The sequence below is a fragment of the Ooceraea biroi genome, chromosome 1 (assembly GCF_003672135.1).
Source record: "Ooceraea biroi isolate clonal line C1 chromosome 1, Obir_v5.4, whole genome shotgun sequence".
Taxonomy (NCBI): Eukaryota; Metazoa; Arthropoda; class Insecta; order Hymenoptera; family Formicidae; genus Ooceraea; species Ooceraea biroi.
In genome coordinates, this window is record NC_039506.1 from 5,410,529 (window position 1) to 5,433,063 (window position 22,535).

At 37.6% G+C, this 22,535-nt stretch overlaps 4 protein-coding genes across 9 annotated transcripts; 2 read left to right on the plus strand and 2 right to left on the minus strand.

The window, feature by feature from the left end:
* Window positions 1-151: 151 nt before the first annotated feature.
* On the minus strand, window positions 152-14,985 carry LOC105277877 (protein N-terminal glutamine amidohydrolase). 2 transcript variants are annotated; one of them, XM_026972247.1, is made up of 6 exons: window positions 14,860-14,985; window positions 11,953-12,049; window positions 11,442-11,603; window positions 3,622-3,775; window positions 3,253-3,523; window positions 152-3,019 (listed from the first exon to the last, which is right to left on the minus strand). In XM_026972247.1, exons 1-6 carry the CDS (start codon window positions 14,909-14,911, stop codon window positions 2,865-2,867), a joined length of 891 nt encoding a protein of 296 aa, XP_026828048.1. In that variant the 5' UTR covers window positions 14,912-14,985; the 3' UTR covers window positions 152-2,864. The 2 variants fall into 2 exon arrangements, with proteins under 2 accessions (XP_026828048.1, XP_011334867.1); XM_011336565.3 differs by lacking the exons at window positions 11,442-11,603; window positions 11,953-12,049; window positions 14,860-14,985 and adding an exon at window positions 8,230-8,535.
* Window positions 9,299-11,035, plus strand: LOC105277879 (isochorismatase domain-containing protein 2). The gene is made up of 4 exons (XM_026972253.1): window positions 9,299-10,047; window positions 10,245-10,388; window positions 10,465-10,650; window positions 10,731-11,035. Exons 1-4 carry the CDS (start codon window positions 9,919-9,921, stop codon window positions 10,881-10,883), a joined length of 612 nt encoding a protein of 203 aa, XP_026828054.1. The 5' UTR covers window positions 9,299-9,918; the 3' UTR covers window positions 10,884-11,035.
* LOC105277876 (adenylate kinase isoenzyme 1) lies at window positions 11,953-22,517 on the minus strand. Of its 5 annotated transcripts, XR_002193167.2 has the most exons (6): window positions 21,069-21,268; window positions 19,989-20,238; window positions 19,618-19,743; window positions 19,360-19,545; window positions 19,109-19,249; window positions 11,953-12,049 (listed from the first exon to the last, which is right to left on the minus strand). XR_002193167.2 is itself a non-coding variant. In XM_011336564.3 (5 exons), exons 2-5 carry the CDS (start codon window positions 20,172-20,174, stop codon window positions 19,178-19,180), a joined length of 570 nt encoding a protein of 189 aa, XP_011334866.1. In that variant the 5' UTR covers window positions 20,175-20,238; window positions 22,433-22,517; the 3' UTR covers window positions 18,900-19,177. The 5 variants fall into 5 exon arrangements, 4 of the variants coding, with proteins under 4 accessions (XP_011334866.1, XP_011334865.1, XP_011334863.1 ...); XM_011336564.3 differs by lacking the exons at window positions 11,953-12,049; window positions 21,069-21,268 and adding an exon at window positions 22,433-22,517 and having other exon boundaries at window positions 18,900-19,249; XM_011336563.3 differs by lacking the exon at window positions 11,953-12,049 and having other exon boundaries at window positions 18,900-19,249; window positions 21,091-21,268.
* Window positions 16,913-18,876, plus strand: LOC105277875 (RNA-binding region-containing protein 3). The gene is made up of 5 exons (XM_011336560.3): window positions 16,913-16,921; window positions 17,070-17,549; window positions 17,655-17,766; window positions 17,897-18,515; window positions 18,628-18,876. Exons 1-5 carry the CDS (start codon window positions 16,913-16,915, stop codon window positions 18,785-18,787), a joined length of 1,380 nt encoding a protein of 459 aa, XP_011334862.1. The 3' UTR covers window positions 18,788-18,876.
* Window positions 22,518-22,535: the final 18 nt, after the last annotated feature.

The following is a 22,535-nucleotide window of genomic DNA, read 5'->3' on the forward strand; positions in this document are numbered from 1 at the left end:
ATTTTAATACTTACCGTTTGCATTCATCACTTTAGAAACAGTTTACGTACCTATAATAGGCGTACTTCTTTTTTTGTGAAAGCAAAACAATCGATTAAGAAAGCAAGGACAGGACATTGGACACATGGTCAATCAGAAAACTCTCAAAATATTTCGTAAAATTTAAAGCTGAGACGAACAGAGTGCATCCATTTATTGTAATAATTCATCATATATTCGAAGGGAGAAGGTCGTAAAGAAGTTTCGTAATAAATAATGAATTTGGTAATAAACCGGCAGCAATTCTCTACACACATATTTCTTCAATATATATATTATACGTATACATTGAGGAAACATTCAAAATTATTCGCTAAGAAGATCGGTCCCATGCGTTGTGCGCCCATTAGAAAGGAACCTGGTTCCCGTCGTGTGGAGAACCGTTGTCGTGCAATTTATTACCAAAGCGGTCTTCGGTAACTAGATTTCAAAATCGTAGACTTCTCCGCTTACAAGTATGCACGCTCGTAGTAACATGATACATGCGAGTTGAAGGTAAACATGTGTCAATGAGAAAGGTAGGGTGAACTAGTGAGGAACTTTTGGAAGGCAGAGAGTGGACGAACTTTCGGAACTATTGCGATTGAGTCGACCTCGATGGGGTCTTCCACGAATGATTGACGTATTATATTCACAGCGAGTCGATGGTTCGATAGTAATTGATGGATAGGAACTTCCGCTTACGTTCCTTCGAATGGAGCAACTAATAACCGAATTGAGACAGACATCGTAAGGAATAGATTTGCGTTCCATACCGTCACCATTATTGAACGACACAGGCGAATACGCGGCATCATTATGCGACCAATTGTTAGCAGCATACATAACAGTGTATGTGTATGAAGCACGCTATGTGATCGCGAATCTCTGAATGCATATGCACCAGCCAATCGGAATAGTCGATCGGCTTGGATATCAGCGCGAAATAAACGTAAAACGCTCGTAACTTGTGGCCAGCATCGCCAGCAAATGTAACCTTGGAACGCAAAGAGCTAAGTCGCACGTTATACCGTTTTATCAGAAATCGCAGGAGCCTTGAAAGTTCAACCTTTGTGCGCTGCAGGCTCACCTTAGATAGAACACAGTTTACTGCAAAACAGATAGAAAATATAAAGTTTCCGTTGTAAAATCGAAAGAGCTCGATCAATGGTTGTGATTATACAAATGATATCAATCTTATTAAGAGAACAAACTTTCACCCAATTTTTAGTTCCATTTGAACAAATGTAATGAGTTTATCAACAGACTATTAGTACGAAATAATCGACTTGTCACGAATAATATCATTCGCAAAAGCCAATCATTCACAGAGGAATTCGCCGAGATCGAATTGTGATCGTGATTCTTGAGAGTTCGTCCATTCTTTGCCTTCAACAGCCGCTCAACAAGCGTGTACCTCTTAAGAATCAGCATTTAGTACAAACAGTAGATAAGTATAGCGTAGGTATTCAAAGTAGAAAGTACAAAGTATATATCACAAGAATTACAATAATCGTAACAATCACGTGTTACGTCGCGAAGATTAAGTTCTTGACTACATCGATCGCACAATAATTATAAGCGCTTTAATCACGTCTCGCGCTCTGAACACGCGCCGATAGACAAAGAGATCTCTATCAAGTCAGATAATTCTCTGTAAATACATCAGTCTTTGATACAAGAATTATAATAACACCATTGACAGAGTAAAGCCGTGAAAAAGATCGCTTTATGTGGCATGGAGAGACGAGAGTATTTATTTCTATGAAACACGATTCGAGAATATGGTCGAATGTAAACGTGCTACACTGCCGGAGAGGTGAGTGCCTCTCTGGATAAGTTCTGCGAACGAGGCTTTAGAAAAAGGGAGAATATGAATATTTCGATGGAGTTTATTAATACATATAAGCAGTTATCGGGAGTGCTTAAAAAGCAGTTCAACACAATCGTTTTTTGAAAAATGAATATATCGATTTCGTATTACCGTAAAGATTATGATGATGGATGAGTAACATGATTACGCAGTTATTTGATTTTGGCCAAAAGCTTGTACATAATTTATGGAATGACAGAGTACATTTCCAGATAAAAGATTTAATCTTCGCATTTTACTCAATGAAACGAGTTTGCTGAGCCGCTTTCTGGACAATCTCAATAAGTGCTTAGACATCGTATTAATGACATATTCAATAATGATCGACTTCATCGAAATACACATCTTTTATGATAATGTTATGGAATAGCGAAACAGAAAACAACTAATAAAGAATTAATAGAGATCAATGAACTTATCTGAAATCTAATGCATGTTTACTCACGATGCAACAAACTTTTAGCAAAACCATAACGCAATAATAAATTTCAGCTAAAATTCTCTCGGTTCTCGAGCAGACTTCAAAGAGCTAGAGCAAAGTTTCTTTAGAGAACCGAGGAAATTTTAGCTGAATCGAATAGCTGGAGCGAAATTCGCTCAAAAAGAATTGAATAGATTTCGCTGGAGCGAAGTCTGCTCGAAAAAGAATAAAATAGACTTCGCTGGAGCAAAATCTGTTCGGAAAGGTAGAATAGAATAGACTTCATTGCAGCGAGAAGTCCACTCAAAAAGCTCGAAAAGGAATAAAATCCTATTGGAATAGAAGAATTGGAATACAATCGTAACGATATTCTTGTATTCGAAAATCTGCCACAGTTAACAGCGATTAACTAACATTATTATTAAATTTTCGATCAAATGTTTTAGCCCACGAAAGTGCATGCATCAATAAACGAATTTCCTTAGGCCATACAATTGATTTCCAAAGATGTTTAATCAAAGCGTACGAACATCACACTGCAGCAGCGGCGGTTTAAGTCGCCGTAGCCTGCGGTTGCGGCGGCGTCGGCGCCTGTGTGTTGACATTTGGCCTATAAAATCGGTTGACTAATTGTTTCAAGCTCATTACGACGCCTAGTCCGGTACCCGGTTCCATGTTGATGAACGAGTCAAGATTATCCTTGCAAGCTGAAACGTTCGAAATGCAACCGATGAATGAGAAATGTTACAAACGAATAATTATGTGTACACATGTACATGCTGTTCGTGAATCATAGCTCGATCAAGATAGCGGTGATTAGAGAGGAGATATTAGACAATACTGTTGCGAATACTTTGATTTCGAGCAGACTGTGATGTTCCACAGAAATCACGCAAAAATTCTCTCGAAAGTCTCGAAAGTTTCTTGGTCCCCTACATACTTGGCGTCGAAATTGGAGGATAATCCGGTGGTGTCTTGATCCACGTGCCATCCTCTCGCTTCATGTGATGTCGGCTTGACGCGAAGTGTTGCAGATACGCGCTGGCGGGCACCAGACGGAATTTTCTGTGATATTCAGGCCGCACCGCCTCGTCGGACCTGAAGGTCTCCGTCGCATATTTCCAGAAATGCGTGGGAAATGGCAGGGAGCTCTCTAAGTCGTATACCACCGCTCTTTCATCGGGCGCGTAGATGAGAATGGCGTGATAATCCTGCGGAGACAGGATAACGGTCTCGTGTGAAGCGCTACGAGAGACAAGGATACTATGACGGTTTTTAATTAATTAGAATTCAATACTGCGGTACTGACCCACACAACCAGCTTGTCCTCATCTTTTCCCGCCCGCTGGCGCCAAAGGGGGACGCTTCGGCGTGGATTGCTGACGAAAACAACGTGACAATGTTGCAATTCGGAAGGATGCCTAGTCGCTACATCCTGACAGAGCTTCCATACGTTCTCTTCGCTGAAATCCGGTACACACTGCCTCGATCAAAAGCGTCCGTGTAACATAGCGATTCGTTTCCGACGCGATACACGCGACTTACAAAGGAATCGTTATACACGTAATTAATGAAATATGTACAAACGAAATTGGCAAAGTGCAAATCCCGCTCCAACAAACACAAATGGGTAAATAAAAAATACAATGTATGAATAAAACGTTAAAAAATACCACAAAACGTAATACTTCATATTGCGTCATTATTAAGCCAAGGAATCGAGGTGAAAAAAGCCTGAGTAAAAATCGACCTAATATATATTGGGTTGGCCAAAAAGTAATTGCGTTTTTTTCCAATAGATGGACATACATGTCTTGAAATGTAACTAATTTCATTCTAAACCGCAAATTCATTATGTAGGTTAACAACTCGCAGTTCAAGCTTGTTTTAGAAAAAGAAAGTACACGATTTCGTTAACAATTGTTTGTTTGCCGTCGATTTCAAAATGGAAAATCAAAAAGAACATTTTCGTCATATTTTGTTTTATTACTTCCGAAAAGGGAAAAACGCTGTGCAAGCTCATAAAAAGTTATGTCATGTATATGGCGAAGATGCTTTAAAACTGCGGCAGTGTCAAAATTGGTTTACTAAATTTCGATCTGGAAATTTTAATGTGAAAGATGCACCACGCTCAGGAAGGCCAATCGAAATTGATGATGACAAAATAAAGGCACTGATCGATTCCAATCGGTGTTTAACGACACGAGATTGCTGAGAATCTTAACATATCGAAATCGAGTATTGAAAACCATTTAAAACGACTTGGATACATTAGTAAGCTCGATATTTGGGTACCACATGAGCTCAAAGAAATTCATCTCACTAAGCGTATTGACATCTGCGATTCTCTTTTGAAACGTGAGGAAAATGATCCATTTTTGAAACGTATGATAACAGGCGACGAAAAATCGATCGTCTACAACAACGTCAAACGAAAAAGATCGTGGAGCAAGCGTGATGAACCTGCTCAAAGCACTTGAAAAGCAGATATTCACCAAAGAAAGATTATGCTGTCAGTCTGGTGGGACTGTGTATTTTGAGCTGCTTGCAAGGAATCAAACCATTCATTCAGACGTATACTGTCGTCAACTGGATAAATTAAATGATGCCATCAAACAGAAACGTCGAGAATTGGTGAATCGCAAAGGTGTTGTGTTTCACCATGATAACGCTAGACCACACACAAGTTTGGTCACTCGTGAAAAATTGTTGCAGCTTGGATGGGATGTGTTACCACATCCACCATATTCGCCAGACCTGGCACCATCAAATTACCATTTGTTTCGTTCTTTGCAAAACGCCTTGAATGGTAAAACCTTTACTGCTGATGAGAACATCAAATCGTTCTTGGAATTGTTTTTTGCTGAAAAAGATAAGAACTTTTTTGAGCGCGGAATCATGAAGTTGCCTGAAAAATGACAAAAGATAATCAAACAAAATGGACAATATATTGTTTAATAAAGTTTTTGTTTCCCATGAAAAATTCGCCTTTTATTTATATAAAAAAAACGCAATTACTTTTTGGCCAACCCAATAGATGTGTGTGTTTTTCATAATTAATTATGTAACCAGTCGAAACATATGTACACTGTAATTCAAACATTACAATTTCTATAAAACATTAGATTAAATATAAAGATTTATTTAAGAGTATAACAAATATTAATGGAAGCTTGATCGCACACACACATCTGTTACAAAATACAATTATTATATATATATATATATATATATATATCTATATATATATCATGTATGAACAAAGAAAAATATGTTTAGGAAATGTGTATTGGATTGTCTGGAAAGCTCCTGCTAATTTTCTAGCAATATTCAGCACGTTATTTTTACATATGTATGCGTCAAGTATAACGAAAGGAATATAATATCAAGTTCTAACAGAAATATACAGCAAAGCTTAATCCGTTGATTCAGGAATCACTTTAAAAATCGCAGAGATCGCCAGGAACGTTGACGGATGCAATGCGCTGCTGTTAGATCGACCAATCACGATTAATATAACAAAAAAATAACCGAGGAAAACTTAATCCAGTTTCCCGTGCGGGCTACGTGTCCTTCGCAATTATAAGAAAGAGGCAAGCAATCTAAACGCGTTCGTGCGAACGGTTTAACAGAACAGCGGCATCGCGTGCGCCACGTTCTTGTCGTGCGCATTATCTATCGCATACAATATTAATTGCAATGAAAACGGGCTCGTATATTCGCGCCGCTTAAGTGGCACACAAACGAGCCGTCAATAAAACGGTGTAAAACGGCATGCCTGGAGCAGAGCGGGTACCCGTTCGTCTGAAACGAAAACCCGTTTCACATAATATCAACCGAAAGGCCAACGCAAAATGCAGGACATGCGATTGTATCAAGCTCCTGTCACATCCCCGACACGCGCACAATCGATTTATTTACATTTACTTCTGAAATTTGTTTGCGCACTCTGTATTTATTGATGGATCTATACGCGCACAAAATGATGGATATATTCTTAACAAGTGGACAATGTGCCAAAATTGAGTGTTTATGTACTGACTGAATTCTTAAACTTTTCAGATATCTATATAAAATAAAAATAAACAACTTCGACATAAGTTAATATAACATGCTTGAATTCGGTAAATTTTAATTAGTCTTTAAGAGATTTTGTTAGATAATTGACATAAAAAAACTCTAATAAACATAAGAAAGGCCGCCTTACAGAAATTTATATTCATACGGAAGGAATTATAGGTTCAATGAAATTAATAGATCATAGTAAAAGTCTATGAATTGATGTATTAAGACAGATAACAATTTCCGAAAAATAGGAACAACTGGAGTTGATAATCATATTACATTATCTCTCTGATGCAATATAATGTTTCATTATATTGTAATCTATATATTTGATTGACCACATTAATTATCGTTTAATAAAGTATAAAATAATTCAATGAAATGATACTATTAATAAGAATTAATGTACTAAATGTCATAAGTACTCTTCCGTTATTAAGGGGTTACATACCTCCAGAATTTTCAAACAATCGATTTTTTTTATTACTGATTTTCATTCTTTATACTTTTAAAAATATAATAAAAAAAGAATTAGTGAAAAATTCCAATCCGTAACGAAGATATAACAATAAATATGACCGCGCGTCAGGAGGCGGGCCGCGGCGCGCAGCTGCGCGTGCGGCGCAGGATACCGCAAAGAAGCTCGAACAGCCCACAGATTACAGAGAACTGTACAAAATATAAAAATTATCGAGAAGGAAGGCACGCAATATGAAATTGGAATGGGAGATTAAGCTCACTACAAAAATTAATATTTACACGATTTTTACTTCTCAAACTTTAAACGCGTTTTTCTCGAAACCAGTTTTTTTGACACGGTCGGCACGATAACTCGAAGAGTTTTCAATATTTTTAAAAATTTTTTGTTCTCAAATCTTCGTAATCGTTTTGTCTATAGTCTATAAAGCCATTTTTTTGCAATTTTGTTTAATACAATTTTTATAAACAATTAAAGACCGAAATTTTGCATGAAAACATGAAGTTCAACTTTGACATGGCATAAATTGTTTATTTTTTTGAAATTAAAAAATCTGGCTCGATAGACTATAACTACAACATTACTTTACAAGAAATTTCTTGCATTTGTCAGATCCATCAATGTTACAAGAAGATATCGTGCCGACTCTGAGGGGACATTTTTTCAGCAGCGGTCCAATTAATGCCACAAAACTTCATTTTATTAATATTCAAAAATTTATTATTAATTATTTTTTTACACTTAAAGGACCAGTAAATCATATGCAATTCATATTTTACTTTATTATTTCAGATATACCCCCCAAAAAAATTCCCCAAACATATCAATTTTTCGCCGCTATGGAGGTATGTAACCCCTTAAATGAGTATTATCTCTCAAAAGAATGCTAAAGCACGTTTGACATGTGACACATTTACGTCCCAAGACGAGACATCGCCGAGACAACAATCAGAGGCTACTTTAGTATAAAATAACCTCCCCTCTTTTGCCTCTTTGTTTTTTTTTTTCACTTCCTCTCGGATTTTATATAACCAACAAACATGCAAGGACGCCATCGGTCCACCTAAAAAATTGCTTGTTTTTCTATCACGTGCGCAGTCTGGATTTACGGATACCGAGACACGTAGACACTTCGTTCTACGAGTAAGCGTCAATTTTCGCTAGCGGAATGTGGTTTACGACGCCCGGCGGCGTGCACCAGTTCGAATCGCACAACATCGCAAACACCGCAAATATGGCCGCGCGCTCGCTCGCTCGCCGCTCGCAAGCTCGGCTCTGCACCGCCGCAACGTATCGATCGGAGCGCGGATGCATGCCGCAAGACGACAGCGTTTACTCGCCCGAGGATCGATTGGCGCGGGCACGTATACTCACCAGTAGCAGCTGGTGTTCACGCAGTCGGATGCCTTCGTGAACAGCGGCACCAAGGGCTTAGCGTTCCCGGCCACGTGAGCTTCCACGGCCATCCCTCGCTCCTCGTGCCCGCGAGCGCACGGAACTGCCGACGGACGCGGAACCACGACGCGGGTGCACGACGCGACCCGCCTCGCACTGCAGACGCGACGTCGAACCACGCGTACACCGCGTGTCAAACGTACCGCGTCTCCGGAGCTCGCGCCCTCGGGCTCTCTCCCTTTCTTCGGCCGCGATCCGAGCAGCAGACCGCTCGAAGATCGTTTGACTGCTGCACCTCACCGCGCGACGGTATTAAACGCTGCCTCTCCCCCCTCCCGCGCGTATCGAGTGAAACTCCCCCACCACGCGGCCACCGAGTGAAGAAACTGCGCACCGGCCGCATCATTGTCCTGGCGACTCGTACTTGAATGCGTGACGCGGGACGTCACGTCGTGCATCATGTCTCGATTTCATTGGGATTGTGTAAAATTTATAGTTTCGTTGTTTGTTGCTCGTCTCCCCCCTAGCGATGCGTTGAGTATGTGTTAACGGTTACATTGATTACATTTAAAAAAAAAAGAGTAAAAAGAAGCGCTACATAATAAGGAACAATTTTTTATACAACTTGGTTGGTATTAGAAAATGCATGAACCATGACAGTTCTGGATTCAATGCAATTGTAAATTCCGGAAGAATAGATGTGTTTTTATGAAAGAAACTTGATGTTGCAAAAGCTTGTTTTGTTAAATATTATATTTCATCTTTTTTCATATCTGTTTATAGTATCAAATAACACTAAGAGATAGAATAAAATTAATTAGTTAATATAATTTGATACAGCAGCGCAAAGATCTTTGCCATTAAATACTCTTTGTTATTTAATAAAAATATTTTTAGGATACATTTTGCAAGGGATTTTATTATAATTGTGTTAGCACGAAAATCAATAAACAATCAAAATCAAATCAAGATCAATCAAAATCAAAAACAATAAACATAATTTATGCAATTTAAAAAGTTTCTTTTTAAATGCAGTTTTGCGTCGCACCTAGTCTCGCTTATATCGCCTCGCCATCAAAATCAGCAGCTTTAATGCAATAGATCTTATCGGAGACTGTAACATGGGCGCAATATCACGCAGCGTGCATGTTTTCGTTGGTGCCCGATAAACGTTGATAAAATGAGAGATGTATTGCATTTTTATTCAAGATATACCGCGAAATGTTAATCACATTTACTCGACGACGATCTCTCACTAATGACTCGTCAAACGACAAAATTAAAATTCATGCGCACTTATAATCGTGAAAGATTAATTCCTGGGCAAAAACCGCTTTACATGTTAATATAATCGCTAATCAATTTTGCATATATAATTCTATGCAGAACATCTTGTACGTTATAACTCGAATATATATTCTAAGAATACAGAATTGCGTTTCTGCAATTCTATATTGTTATTATCAGCATTAGATGATGACTTTGCTGATAATAAAATGAACCTTGGACCTTATAAATATCACGTGACTTAAGTATCTCTCGTAAACATATTGCATATACTCTTGCCAGTTGCAATTGCGTCTTCGTGAGACCTACGCGTTTACAAAACTTATATACCAGTGTCACAAAATATTGAGGCAGAGCACAGCACAAAATAATACCGCAACAATGGCTATAAATGCTGCAAAAGTTGTACTTAAACAGGGAAAGAGTGCGCTCTTTATATGCGATGTACAGGAAGGCTTCAGGAAAGCTATTTTCCAATTCGACAAGATGGCTCAAAACTCATCAAGACTGGTAAATCTGTCAGATGATTAAACACTTTGTATTCTTCTTTTTGAATTCTATTTTTAAAAATAATTGAACAACAATTTGTGCATGTACGTTAGAAGGTTATGTCATTTTCACAAGCATCGAATTTCCTTTTGAATTAATAAATATTATTGATAATAAAATCACTATGAATTATCATGTGAAATGTGTAATTGTTACAGATCAACGCCTTGAAACTCCTGAACGTGCCTATGCTGAGCACTGAACAAAACCCGAAGGCTTTAGGAAAAATAGTTTCGGAACTTGATATTTCTGCAGCTAAAGGCCCCTTTGCTAAGACCCAATTCAGCATGTGTACTCCTGAAGTAAGTATATATACGTCTCATGTCCCATTAAATGTTAACATTAAATACAAGTATTTATTTATTTTACTCTTTTTAGGTTCGCAAGGAACTTGCAACACTTTGTCACGGAGAGAGACCGGAGTCCATCATACTCATAGGCCTCGAAACACACATCTGCGTGGAAAACACTGCTATCGATCTAAGACAAAATGGCTATGAGGTTCACACTGTGGCAGACTGTTGCTCCTCTCGTACTCAAGAAGACAGATTATTGGCTCTGGAGGTAATAATCACTACATGCCTTTTTAAATTACAGTGTTTAATATCTCAGGAATACCAACGAATGATATATCCTCTTCACAGAGAATGCGAGACATGGGATGTCACATAACTACCACCGAAAATGTTCTATACAAAATAATGCGCGACTCAAATCACGAGCAATTCAAAAAAGTGCTGACTTTCGTTAAAACACCATCCGCATACACAGGATTGGTTCCTGTCTCAAAAATATAGTTCCATATTTTTTGAAACGTACAATTTTTTCCAGAAGCAAAGATTGCTGCATATATCTCACTTGGCATTTGGTATAACTTGTTAAAGATATATACTTTGATACATCATGTTATTAAGCTGTTACAGTTTTGAGAAATAAAACATAAAATTACTTTTATATACCAAAATATCAGTGCTTTATTTATACGAAGTACATTGAAAGTAAGTCGAAAGACCACATATTCCTAAATTAGACACCTTTTTAAATGGGGCGAGACCATTGGATTCAATCTTCAATTTATCAATCTAGCTGTCTCCTTCATTTCATACCTGTTGAACCAAATCCTCCTGCACCTCTATTTGTTTCACTCAGACACTCCACCTCTTCTATCTGAGGATATGTGATTTTCTCACATATTAACTGAGCTATACGATCACCAGGTGCAATATCAAAATCCTCGTGGCTGTGATTAAATAGTACTACGCCCAGATTTCCACTGTATTAAAAAAAAAACAGACAATATAATATATGATACACTGATATTCTTTCACGATTTGTAATATGTAGTAACCACGTACCGGTAATCCGCATCTATAACGCCTGCACCTACGTCTATGTGATTTTTCCACGCTAATCCAGATCGCGGTGCGACCCTGCCATATGTACCGGGAGGAACTTCTATTTGCAGATCAGTCTTAACTAATTCCTTGCCATGAGCTGGTATAATGTACTTGTATGCGCTGTGTATTGCACAGAAAAAAGAATGCTTTCAAAATCCTTCACGTGATTCCCTTCACTGATAATTGAAGTACGAAAAGAGAAATTTTGCAGTACAACAAATATGTTACACGTATAATAACGTTACTTCTCCATTCAAGATCAATCCTCAAGTGTGTACTTTGTACATCTTGTCGAGGTTATTAAGCTCAGTAACATTAAAGTTCCTTAAGTTCTCTATTTTTTTTACTCATTCTTAGATAAATTATTGCAAAAAAAGCTTTATCAATTGGATCGCTCATCGTGTTATCTGTCTAACGTTTAGGAGCAATTAGAGATAGCAATCAGCTGTGGCTAGAAAGGTGACCGTACCTTCGTAGATCGTATCCCGCTGCATACTCCGAACCTTTGACCGGCGCGAATGCCTTGTCCGACAATTTCGCGAATTTCAGCACTAGCTCTGTGGTCCCTGCCATGACAAAATTATTTGTACGTCAACGTGGGTCGTGGTTCCGCGAACGTAGCTCAACTCTGCCCTCCTATGTTTCGGCCGGTCTCCCGCCAAAATTTTGGCGGTAAACACATGCCCGTGCCTATCTTCATTTTACATTTTATGTAAAATGTGGGCCTAATGCCATTTAATCAAGGATTTCATTCATAAAAATCGAGAAAATCCTTGCAATATCCTCGCGAAGACTGTATAACAATCGTTACTCTTAATTGAAAGTTGAGGCGCGAAATTTAAATGTACCCATCGTTCGGTGTACCATGAACAGTGCAAAAGATAGAACGAAACGTTGCATTTGGTAGATTCCTATAGTTACTCTTCTCATCTAGTCTATCCTCTACGATTCTTGTATTTTGTTTCAATTGATAATACGATTGCCTATTTTATATTGCAATATGATGGTGTTAAGAAAAGACAAATGCAAATTATCAAAGTAGATTGCATACAGAGAATACCCAGGCAGCACACATTGGTTTCAAAACCGTTTCATAAACGTTTTGCTGTAACGTTTATTTAGGAGAAAAATGTCCAACGAAAAAACGTTAGGAGAAACGTTTCTTTTTCGGCAAAAAAACGTTTCAGAAACCATCAGAAAAATATTTATCAATTCTATATATCAGTGCCTCAAAGATAGACAAAGATAGAGTTAAGTCACATTTTTGTAAAAAACTAGATTTTTATATTTTATGAATTACTCTCTAAATTTCGTGTAGTCGAATCTCACTCTTTTGAAATATCACTTCAAGTAATAGTGATCTCAAAAGTTTCAAAAGAAAAGAAGAAGAAAAGAGTATTGGATCGGTTTTCCGGATGGTTATTTACAAGGTGATAACACAAATGTTACTTGCGAGAACGTCACGTCTGGTCTGGCCATCTATCGGTCGCTTGGTGAATCAGAGGTGGGAATCACACACACTTGTGTTGATTTTTGTCTCTCGTTCCATAATCGAGTACATTGAAACGTATGATGTAAAAATAATTAATACTCGCAAAGTAAGTAGAAATTACTATTTTTTCTATAATAATTATATAATTTCAAATCAATTTAATAAAACACATTTTTCGTTTCTGTGGAAAGGTGAAAAATACGTTTTTAAAATTGAGGTCTAAAAACGGTTTCTATTTAAACCGTTTCTTAAATGGTACTTTATGTTTCTTAGGCATTAGATACGTCTAAGAAACATATATTAGGCTAACATGTGCTGCCTGGGTAACGTCCATATACATACTATTGGGTTGTTCGGAAAGTTATTTCGTTTTTTCAAGGAAAAATGAAAGGCGGTTTTTTCATATTTAGAATCAATTTTATTCAGTGATGTATTGGCCATTTTGTTCCACTACCTTTCGCCATCTTTCTGGCAACTTTAAGACTCCACGCTCATAGAAGTCCTTCTCCTTATTGACAAAAAATTGAAGCAAGTGATTTTTGACGCCTTCATTTGAATCGAAGTTTACATTGTTCAAAGAATTTTGTAGAGACCGGAACAAATGGTAATCGGATGGTGCCAGATCAGGAGAGTATGGTGGGTGTGGTAGCACATCCCATCCAAGCTGTAAAAGCTTCTGGCGAGTGACCAAACTTGTGTGTGGTCTGGCATTGTCGTGATGGAATACGACACCTTTCCTATTCGTCAATTCCGGTCGCTTCTGCTTGATGGCAGCATCCAATTCATCCAGCTGACGACAATACACTTTTGAATCAATCGTCTGGTTGCTTGGTAGTAGCTCGAAAAATACGATTCCCTTCCAATCCCACCATACAGAAAGCATGATCTTCTTTTGATGAATATCTGCCTTGGATGTCGATTGAGCAGGTTCATCTTGCTTGGACCATGATCGTTTTCGCTTAACATTGTTGTAAACAATCCATTTTTCATCTCCAGTTATGATTCGCTTCAAAAATGGTTCATTTTCTTCACGTTTCAACAATGAATCGCAGATGGTAATGCGTCGAATCAAGTCAATTTCCTTTTGAATTGTGTGGAACCCAAATATCGAGCTTCGAAACGAATCCAAGGCGTTTCAAAGGATCGTAAACGGTCGAATTCGATAAATTTAACTTTTCAGCAATTTCGCGTGTTGTTATGCGACGGTTTGCATCCACCAGAGCCTTTATTTTCTGTCATCAGCTTTAATTGGCCGACCTGAACGTGGTGCATCTTTCAAATCGAAATTTCCAGTACGAAATTTCGAAAACCAATTCTGACACTGACGTTCACTCAATACATCTTCTCCGTACACGGCACACAATTTTTTTCTCGCTTGCACTGCATTTTTACCCTTTCGGTAGTAAAAAAGCAAAATATTACGAAAATGCTCACTTTGATTTTCCATGTTTGATGTGATGCCAAAAAAAATTACTTGACAGATCGCAACACAATAAGATACTAAATGACGTCTGAAATGTCAGTTGTCAAAATATAAAACGAATTTGCCACTTAGAGTAAAGTTAAGTATCGAGGAACGCGACTAACGACATCTCTTTGTGAAAAACGAAATTACTTTCCGAACAACCCAATAGATTGGTTCAAAAGGTTTGTTTTTTCGTTGTTTAAGCTGGTGTCGAGTTAGTATCAATATATTTTTCCCATTTGTATTTCAACTTATGCATAACGAGTTTATTTAAAAGGAATGCTTACACAAAAGCGACAAACTTTTTGCACCAACCTAGAATATCTACACATGGATCTCCATGTGTATAGCAGTAAATCAACTATAAAACTACCACCGTCATTATTATCACAGCGTTATTGATACCAGCGAGAACCGACCTCTCATGCGACTGCATAAAATGCGCCACATATAGCTCGCCATTGTTCGCATATAAACCAGCAAAAGAGCGAAACGCGTCGACTCATCTGATATTCGGAGAAAAACTGCTTCTCCACATGCGAGTGTGCGTGCATGTGCTCGGCCGGCGCAACGCGCATGCGCGACTCACGGATGCGAGAATCGATAATTGTCACGCCAGTTATGAATCCGGCATGATCACCGATTGTTGTTTAACAGCTCGTTGATAACGATCGACAGTTTGCTTAAAGTTTTCTTGGCAAAATATCAATTTTCGTGCCTCTTTTAATTTACTTTGATTGATTTATTTTGATAAATTTTGATAAATATTATTTTGATAAATGTAACATTACTTTTTAAGCAATTTTTACTGAAAACTTTTATCTAATTTGATGTAAATGGATATAATTAGATATAATAAGAAATGCAAAAAGCTTTTGTTTTATTTTAATCTATTTAATTATATTTATTGTAATTTAAATAACAGTAGTTTAAAGGATAAAGAATTTTTTACATATACTTAACTTAAAAATTTAATTTATTTAATTAAAAAATTAAAAATTAAACGTTATTCTCCCTTATCTCCGGAGTTGCCTTATTTTTGGAGCGGCGGACCGCTCCTCCGTCCTGTTTCTCTTTTTTTATCCGGGTATTCACAGCCGATATGTTGCTGCCCACGATATCGGTAAATGCATTATGCGCGTATATCCCGTCCTCCGCCTTGTTAATCGAACCGTTTATGTTGTGCATTAATTACAGGTGCTGCGCGCTCCCTATTTTTGCTGTATATATAGCGTTATAGTGGAGCTGTTCCCTCGTATCGCGATGCAACGTTAACGTTTGTAAGTCGTTAACGCAAAGAGCATACGATGCGCGGACAGCAAGGACTACTGCCACAACAAGGTCAGGAGTCGTTTTTATAAGGGAAAAACGGCAAAACTATAATGAGACTGAAAATAACTGTGAATATATAACGAGTCGTACGTTCTGACATTGCTGACAAGGTCTGCGATGTGCCTGTCTTGTCATGAAAGTCGTCGAGCGTACACCTGATTAATTATTGCAAAAGGGCCTCGAGCCGGGTCGATGGAGACCCTCGAACTTAACCTTATGTTTTTAATAAAAATGCAATATAATGCGCTTCGATAAGAAAAATGCGTATCGGCGCAATAGAAAATTGCTATGATTAACTTGATCCACGTGTTGTAAAGGTCGAATAGTTCAGATAGACTCAATTCACATATGTCTCAATTATATTTGATACTACTAGGTTTCATAAATATTTCGAGAACGCTGGCAAATTTCTCTCTGATCAACGTGGTATATCTTATAATAAAAATCAATTTTCAGATTACACCCGGCCGGTGAATCCATTTGGTGTCTAAAAAGATCATTCAGAATTTTTCGAAGAAATGTTTTACATTATTGAAGATTTTACCTTCCTCCTAAAAGAAAGTTGATAGTAAAGGAAGTTTAGTATCATTATAAAAAAAATTCAGTCTGCTGCAAAATGCCACAGTCTCCAAATTGTTAGAAAATATGAAATACGCATCCAGGGTATTAAATTTGTAAATAAATTCAATTACTTATTTAGTTTACGAGATTCTTTCAATATTATCTTGATTTCAAGATTATTACGTAAGTGCAATGATTACTTAAATAGCTAAAAAAAATGTTTCTATGTAGAAGTGACAAAATGATACCATTGTCTTAAATCCAATATATTGTAATACATTCAAAACGCGATAATTAATTAATCTGTTTTGTATTAATTGATCAGAATGAGAAGGAACGAGAAAAGTTGTTCAGATTTGGCGGGAAGAGCGCCATTGATTTAGTATTTTAGTTCATCCTCGCGTCTACTAGCGGTGCTTCAACTACTGCCTTCGACAGTGATGCAATCTAGATATTCCATGATTAAGGATATAACATTTTTGCCAGTTGTTTACTGTATGCTGTAAGGTGTAGATTGTCAGGTTAAAACTGAAAGATACTCCGCTAGAACCTATATTGCGATTAAAAATACAACAAAAGATGATTCCGGTAATTGTAATATTTTTTCTATCTGATTAACTAAAATTAGTTTCAACTTTAGCGTAGTTTAACACTAATTGTATGGTATACTTATACATGTATCATCGACTTATATATGTTTTTGGATGCAATGGAGATTTTAATGTTGCATTTTCAGGCATGCGACACCTTAAGAATTCTTCACTTGCCTCCACATCTCTCTGACGATCGGCGCAATGAGCTATTGCAAAAGTATGGTGCCATAAAAACCAGAACGCTACGAAGATCCAACAAATACACTGTTACTTTTGCAAAGTTTCTAAACCAACAATTGGCGGCAGAAGCTCTGCTGCGTTTGCATCAGTTGAATGTCAGAGGACAGTACCTGTCAGTGGAGTATGCTAAGAAACCTACCTCCGCTGAACTTTCAGAGGAGAGTACTGAGCAAGAAACACCGGCGAACAATGATACGCAAGCAGAAACTACTAATAAGTCCCAAGTTCAATCGTTTCTACGAAAATTAAACAGTTGGACTATGAATCATGAGTTTAGTCAACCACCTCCACCAAATATAAAGTATAGATATACAGCACCAACAAGAAGTACGTTAATAAGGATAGCTATACAGCTATTGACGAAACCAGCGTTTTATACACAGGTAAATGCTCAAATTCTTAATCCTTGTCACGAGACATGTAGTTTTCATCAATGATGCAATTATAATTGGTGATGATAACATTACAGCCATCACATATATCTATAGGTATTGCATTTAATGAATAAGATGAATCTACCACCTCCATTTGAGGAATTGGAGGAAGAATTTCCTATGCTCAAGGAGGTGTACGATATGGAGAAGTACAAGGATATTTTTGGTAATAAAATCATGGATCAATCAAGAATCAATTATATTTATTATATAATTATATATTGATATTCTTAAAATATGCTAAATTTATCCTGGAAACAGATCTTGTGATAAGATTTTTTTTCTATATTTTCTAGGTACACTACACGAGCACACAAATGAAGGGATGGAAGAAGAAGAAGAGGAATCCGAGTTAGAGTCAGATGGAGAAGACAACACCAGATTACCGGAAATTATTCCTGTCCTTAAAAGAAAACGGTTACAGTCGACGAAGCGCATGAAGATACCGAAGTTCGTGAAGCCTACCAAGAATACTACCCCTACTTTATCCACGCAGAAGGTTAAGCCGGAGGATATATTTGAATCCGTTCAACGTAGCGAGGCGAAGAATCTCAAGATCGAGTTAAAGACTCTGGATAAGCCGTTGGAGGTGGCGGCTGCCGAGCAGGATGACAATGTCGCGGTAGACAGTGGATTCGGTTTAATATTTCCGACAAATAAGGATGCCGAAGATAGGGAGGACAGCGGGGAGAGTACGGAGACGCGGAAAAATAAGTTTATTACTTCGGAGGAGTTGGCAGCCAACAGAATTTCCGCCAATGACCAGAGGGTGCTCCCCGTTTTCAAAAATTATCATCCAGGCAAGCCCTCCAATCGTCTCTACATAAAGAATCTCACCAAGCAGGTGGAGATGAAGGACCTAGATTATATTTATCAAAGATTCGTCATCGCGGGACTGAAAGATGCCGAGAGCGAGTAAGTTTGGGGACACCTTCTACTACTGTAGCATTTAAGATCTTTTACTTTACATCTTGTAATTTGTACATTAACAGATTGCGTGTGTTACTAACGTGTGCCTACGTTACAGATATGATTTACGGCTTATGCAGGAGGGTAGAATGAAGGGGCAAGCTTTTATTACCCTACAAAATGTTATGCAGGCGCAAATGGCCCTCGAGGAAACTAACGGATACATATTGAAAGATAAGCCCATGGTTGTACAATTTGCAAAAGCTGCCAAAAGTTAGGAACTATTTCTATTTTAATATAACCGTAATTTTGATTGTTTTATGTTACATTTAATTTTATGTCACGATTAAATGACATTATTCACTGTTTATTGCTCTTTCGAAACATTATGATTCTAAAACTTTCTTATTTATTGCCCAAAAATTGCACGATCTAAGAAAAAGAGACCGAGTTAAAACGGATAATACAAGTATCGTAAATTAGGTCGAAGATGATCATATTATTGCAGTTTTATTCAACAATTAACAATCGGTAATACCTAATTTGCCTATATTGTACTTGCACGAGAAGAATCCAGCATTATTCAGAACCTAACTAACCTTGAATTTAGATGAAGATTTTAGCAGCTGGTTTCGTGCAACTCTTCAGAATTCATCTACGTGATTTATCTACGCTAACAAAGCATCCAGTGCTTTTGTCACCTCGGCGAATATCTCCTCCACTGCTCCCTCTGCATTAATCTAAAACGGTATGATTAATTTTCGTCAGAAGAAATAAATAAGATATAAAAGGAAGGGGATACATATGCTGCTAAAATAAGCAAACGATTCTTTCCAATGTTCGAACTCACCCTGACAACTTTATCTTTGTAATGTTCCACGATCTCGTTATTCTTCGAATTGAATATCTCAATTCGCTTATTTATTGTCTCTTCGTTATCGTCCGCCCTTTGGGACACAGCGGCACGTCCGAGAAGCCTCTTCTTCAGAGTCTCGTTTGATACGTCGAAGAAAAGAATCAAGTCGACGGGACAGACCTATGTAACGATGCGTTAATAATTTAAAATAGAAGAACAAGAAGAAAACACAAAAGAATGGGCGATTCTTACATTTTGCTCAAAGAGAATGCCTTGCTCCTTCTCACGAGGATATCCGTCGATGAGAAATCCGGTTTTTGTAGTGCCTGCTTCGCGAGCTTTGTCCATGTTTTCCTTTATAAGCTCCAACACGATGTCCTAGCGAAACCACATGATCTTCACACTGAGAAAAACGGGATTCGTTCGCGTCAGACGCGCGATGCATTTCTCTTGTTCTTTTTATTTATTTTTATTATTATTTTATCGTTATTAATTTTTTTAACACGCGCATGACTTCGACAATCGTGTACTAATTCTGATGCCAAATTTATCGATAAGATATAAATGCAATGATTGGGAAATAATTCGATTTATAATCGGAATAATACGTTAAATATATTTACCGTTGGTACGAATAGTCCTTTGGACATCAGATCTTGAAGCGACGCACCCCTTTCACTGCCGCTGGCGACTTCCGCTCGCAGCAAATCGCCGCTGCTTAAATGGAGAAATCCATATTGCTCGATCATACGATCGCACTGCGTTCCCTTACCGCATCCCGGTCCACCGATCACCCAGATCGTTTTCATCTTTCCCGCGTAAATCTGCTTTCAATGGCGATCGTTGGCGCAAAGATGGCGGTCGTTTGAATCCCTGAAAAATTTAAAGCAAAGATTTCAGAAGAAATTAGTATTTCGTGCGGCACTCGAACATTTCAAACGTCAAATGTTTCCGAATCGATGAAAGTGACGGCCGCTCGAAATTTTTAAGCATTCAAAACAATATTTCGAGAGGTTAACATTGTTCGTATATAATTTTAAACGCGAATTTACGAACGCCTTCCAATTGATGCCTTAGATTTCTTAGATTTTTAACGAGTTTAAAGACATGCACAATGCTCTAGTGTAAACTGTAAAGACGCAAAAGGTCTCGCTCCACGTTTTAAATAATTCTGCGGATATTTGACCTTTATACACTTTTCGCGATTAAGAACTCGTGAGTCGCTCTCGCCGAGAGATTCTACCTGAAGATTGATGAAACTCGTGATGAACGTCACGCCGAGATAGTAAAACAAGGCTTCGAAGTAACAGAAGACAACAGAGTGGGCAGAATACAACGAACGAACCATGAAAACTGAGCGAAATTTCGAATGTATCGATTGTCCGCCCGCTCACCGGCAACGAGACGCGCTTGCGCTCATGAAGAAGCTCATCGACGTTCGGCACTCCTCACCTTGAACTTTCCTAAATGCCTGCAAGCTACACCGTATCAAAAGCTCAACCAGCTACATGATGATTCTAACAGAAAATGTTTCAGCTGATTCATGAAATTGTAGAAACAAGAACTAAGGAAACTTTCTCACAAATTCGCTCTTTTAAAATTGAAATGAAATTTAAAATTGAAATAAAAAGAGACAGAGGATATAGGTTAAACGCGGCTGACTTCAAATGAGATTCACCGCCTGCGCAAATAACGACTCTTACCAAATCAGTGAATTGCACGCACCGTTTGGCCTGTTCCTCGTTCCTGTTGCAGAAATTAAGGTGAAACAGGTTCAAGTTAATTGACGAAGATCGTCAAAGCTGAATAGCGTTCGCGTGATATCGATTGCCCCGGGATGTGAAATTCAACGTGAAAACGTACGAGCGTGGTATGCAAAAGCGCGGAAACGACTAAAATACATCCGGCCCGGTCTCCCCGGGATTACGTGATGACAGAGCGGCGTATTACACAATATTAGTTACTCAGATCCATACAAATATAGCGACGAACGAAAATAAATCCGCAGAGGACCCTTCCTTGATCGCATCGCGCATTGTTTTGTAACATGAGCATATAATTTATGTAGTGAACCGCGTTTTGTAACATATAACTGATTGTGAGACGAACCTATTTTATTTCGCGCCTAAATTGTAGCCTAACATGAATAACACCCAGGCAGCACACACTGGTTTCAAAACCGTTTCATAAACGTTTTGCCGTAACGTTTCATAACCATTTTATTGAAACGTTTATTTAGGAAAAAAATGTCCAACGAGAAAACGTTTCTTTTTCGGCAAAAAAACGTTTCAGAAACCATCAGAAAAATATTTATCAATTCTATATATCAGTGCCTCAAAGATAGACAAAGATAGAGTTAAGTCACATTTTTGTAAAAAACTAGATTTTTATATTTTATGAATTACTCTCTAAATTTCGTGTAGTCGAATCTCACTCTTTTGAAATATCACTTCAAGTAATAGTGATCTCAAAAGTTTCAAAAGAAAAGAAGAAGAAAAGAGTATTGGATCGGTTTTCCGGATGGTTATTTACAAGGTGATAACACAAATGTTACTTGCGAGAACGTCACGTCTGGCCTGGCCATCTATCGGTCGCTTGGTGAATCAGAGGTGGGAATCACACACACTTGTGTTGATTTTTGTCTCTCGTTCCATAATCGAGTACATTGAAACGTATGATGTAAAAATAATTAATACTCGCAAAGTAAGTAGAAATTACTATTTTTTCTATATTAATTATATAATTTCAAATCAATTTAATAAAACACATTTTTCGTTTCTGTGGAAAGGTGAAAAATACGTTTTTAAAATTGAGGTCTAAAACGGTTTCTATTTAAACCGTTTCTTAAATGGTACTTTATGTTTCTTAGACATTAGATACGTCTAAGAACATATATTAGGCTAACATGTGCTGCTTGGGTAATATCGTAATCAAAAATATAGAGTAGATTTGGTCAAATTATTTAAACAATGAAGATCACAGAATTTTTATAATTACAAAGAAATGATGGATTTAATTGTTAAATTAAACATTATAATTGTGTATAAACAATGGCTCGATGAAGTACCTTTTTTTCCCCAAGTATAAACTCGTCTACGTTATTCCACCGCGATGAGATTAATGACATGCATTACTACCAAGCGACAAAATCGAAATCATCGTGACGGAAT

Coding starts and splice junctions, on each gene's coding strand:
- LOC105277879 (XM_026972253.1), top strand. CDS start 9,919: ATGGCTATAAATGCTGCAAAAGTTGTACTTAAACAGGGAAAGAGTGCG. Junction 10,389..10,464: donor TCAGCATGTGTACTCCTGAA/GTAAGTATATAT, acceptor TACTCTTTTTAG/GTTCGCAAGGAACTTGCAAC. Junction 10,651..10,730: donor ACAGATTATTGGCTCTGGAG/GTAATAATCACT, acceptor TCCTCTTCACAG/AGAATGCGAGACATGGGATG.
- LOC105277877 (XM_026972247.1), bottom strand. CDS start 14,911: ATGCGAACAATGGCGAGCTATATGTGGCGCATTTTATGCAGTCGCATG. Junction 12,050..14,859: donor TTTATGCAGTCGCATGAGAG/GTCGGTTCTCGC, acceptor TTGTCATGGCAG/GGACCACAGAGCTAGTGCTG. Junction 3,776..11,441: donor GTTATAGATGCGGATTACCG/GTACGTGGTTAC, acceptor ACCGGATTTCAG/CGAAGAGAACGTATGGAAGC.
- LOC105277875 (XM_011336560.3), top strand. Junction 17,550..17,654: donor AACCAGCGTTTTATACACAG/GTAAATGCTCAA, acceptor ATATATCTATAG/GTATTGCATTTAATGAATAA. Junction 17,767..17,896: donor GAAGTACAAGGATATTTTTG/GTAATAAAATCA, acceptor TATATTTTCTAG/GTACACTACACGAGCACACA.
- LOC105277876 (XM_011336564.3), bottom strand. CDS start 20,174: ATGAAAACGATCTGGGTGATCGGTGGACCGGGATGCGGTAAGGGAACG. Junction 19,546..19,617: donor GCATTCTCTTTGAGCAAAAT/GTAAGAATCGCC, acceptor ATCGTTACATAG/GTCTGTCCCGTCGACTTGAT. Junction 19,250..19,359: donor ACAAAGATAAAGTTGTCAGG/GTGAGTTCGAAC, acceptor ATACCGTTTTAG/ATTAATGCAGAGGGAGCAGT.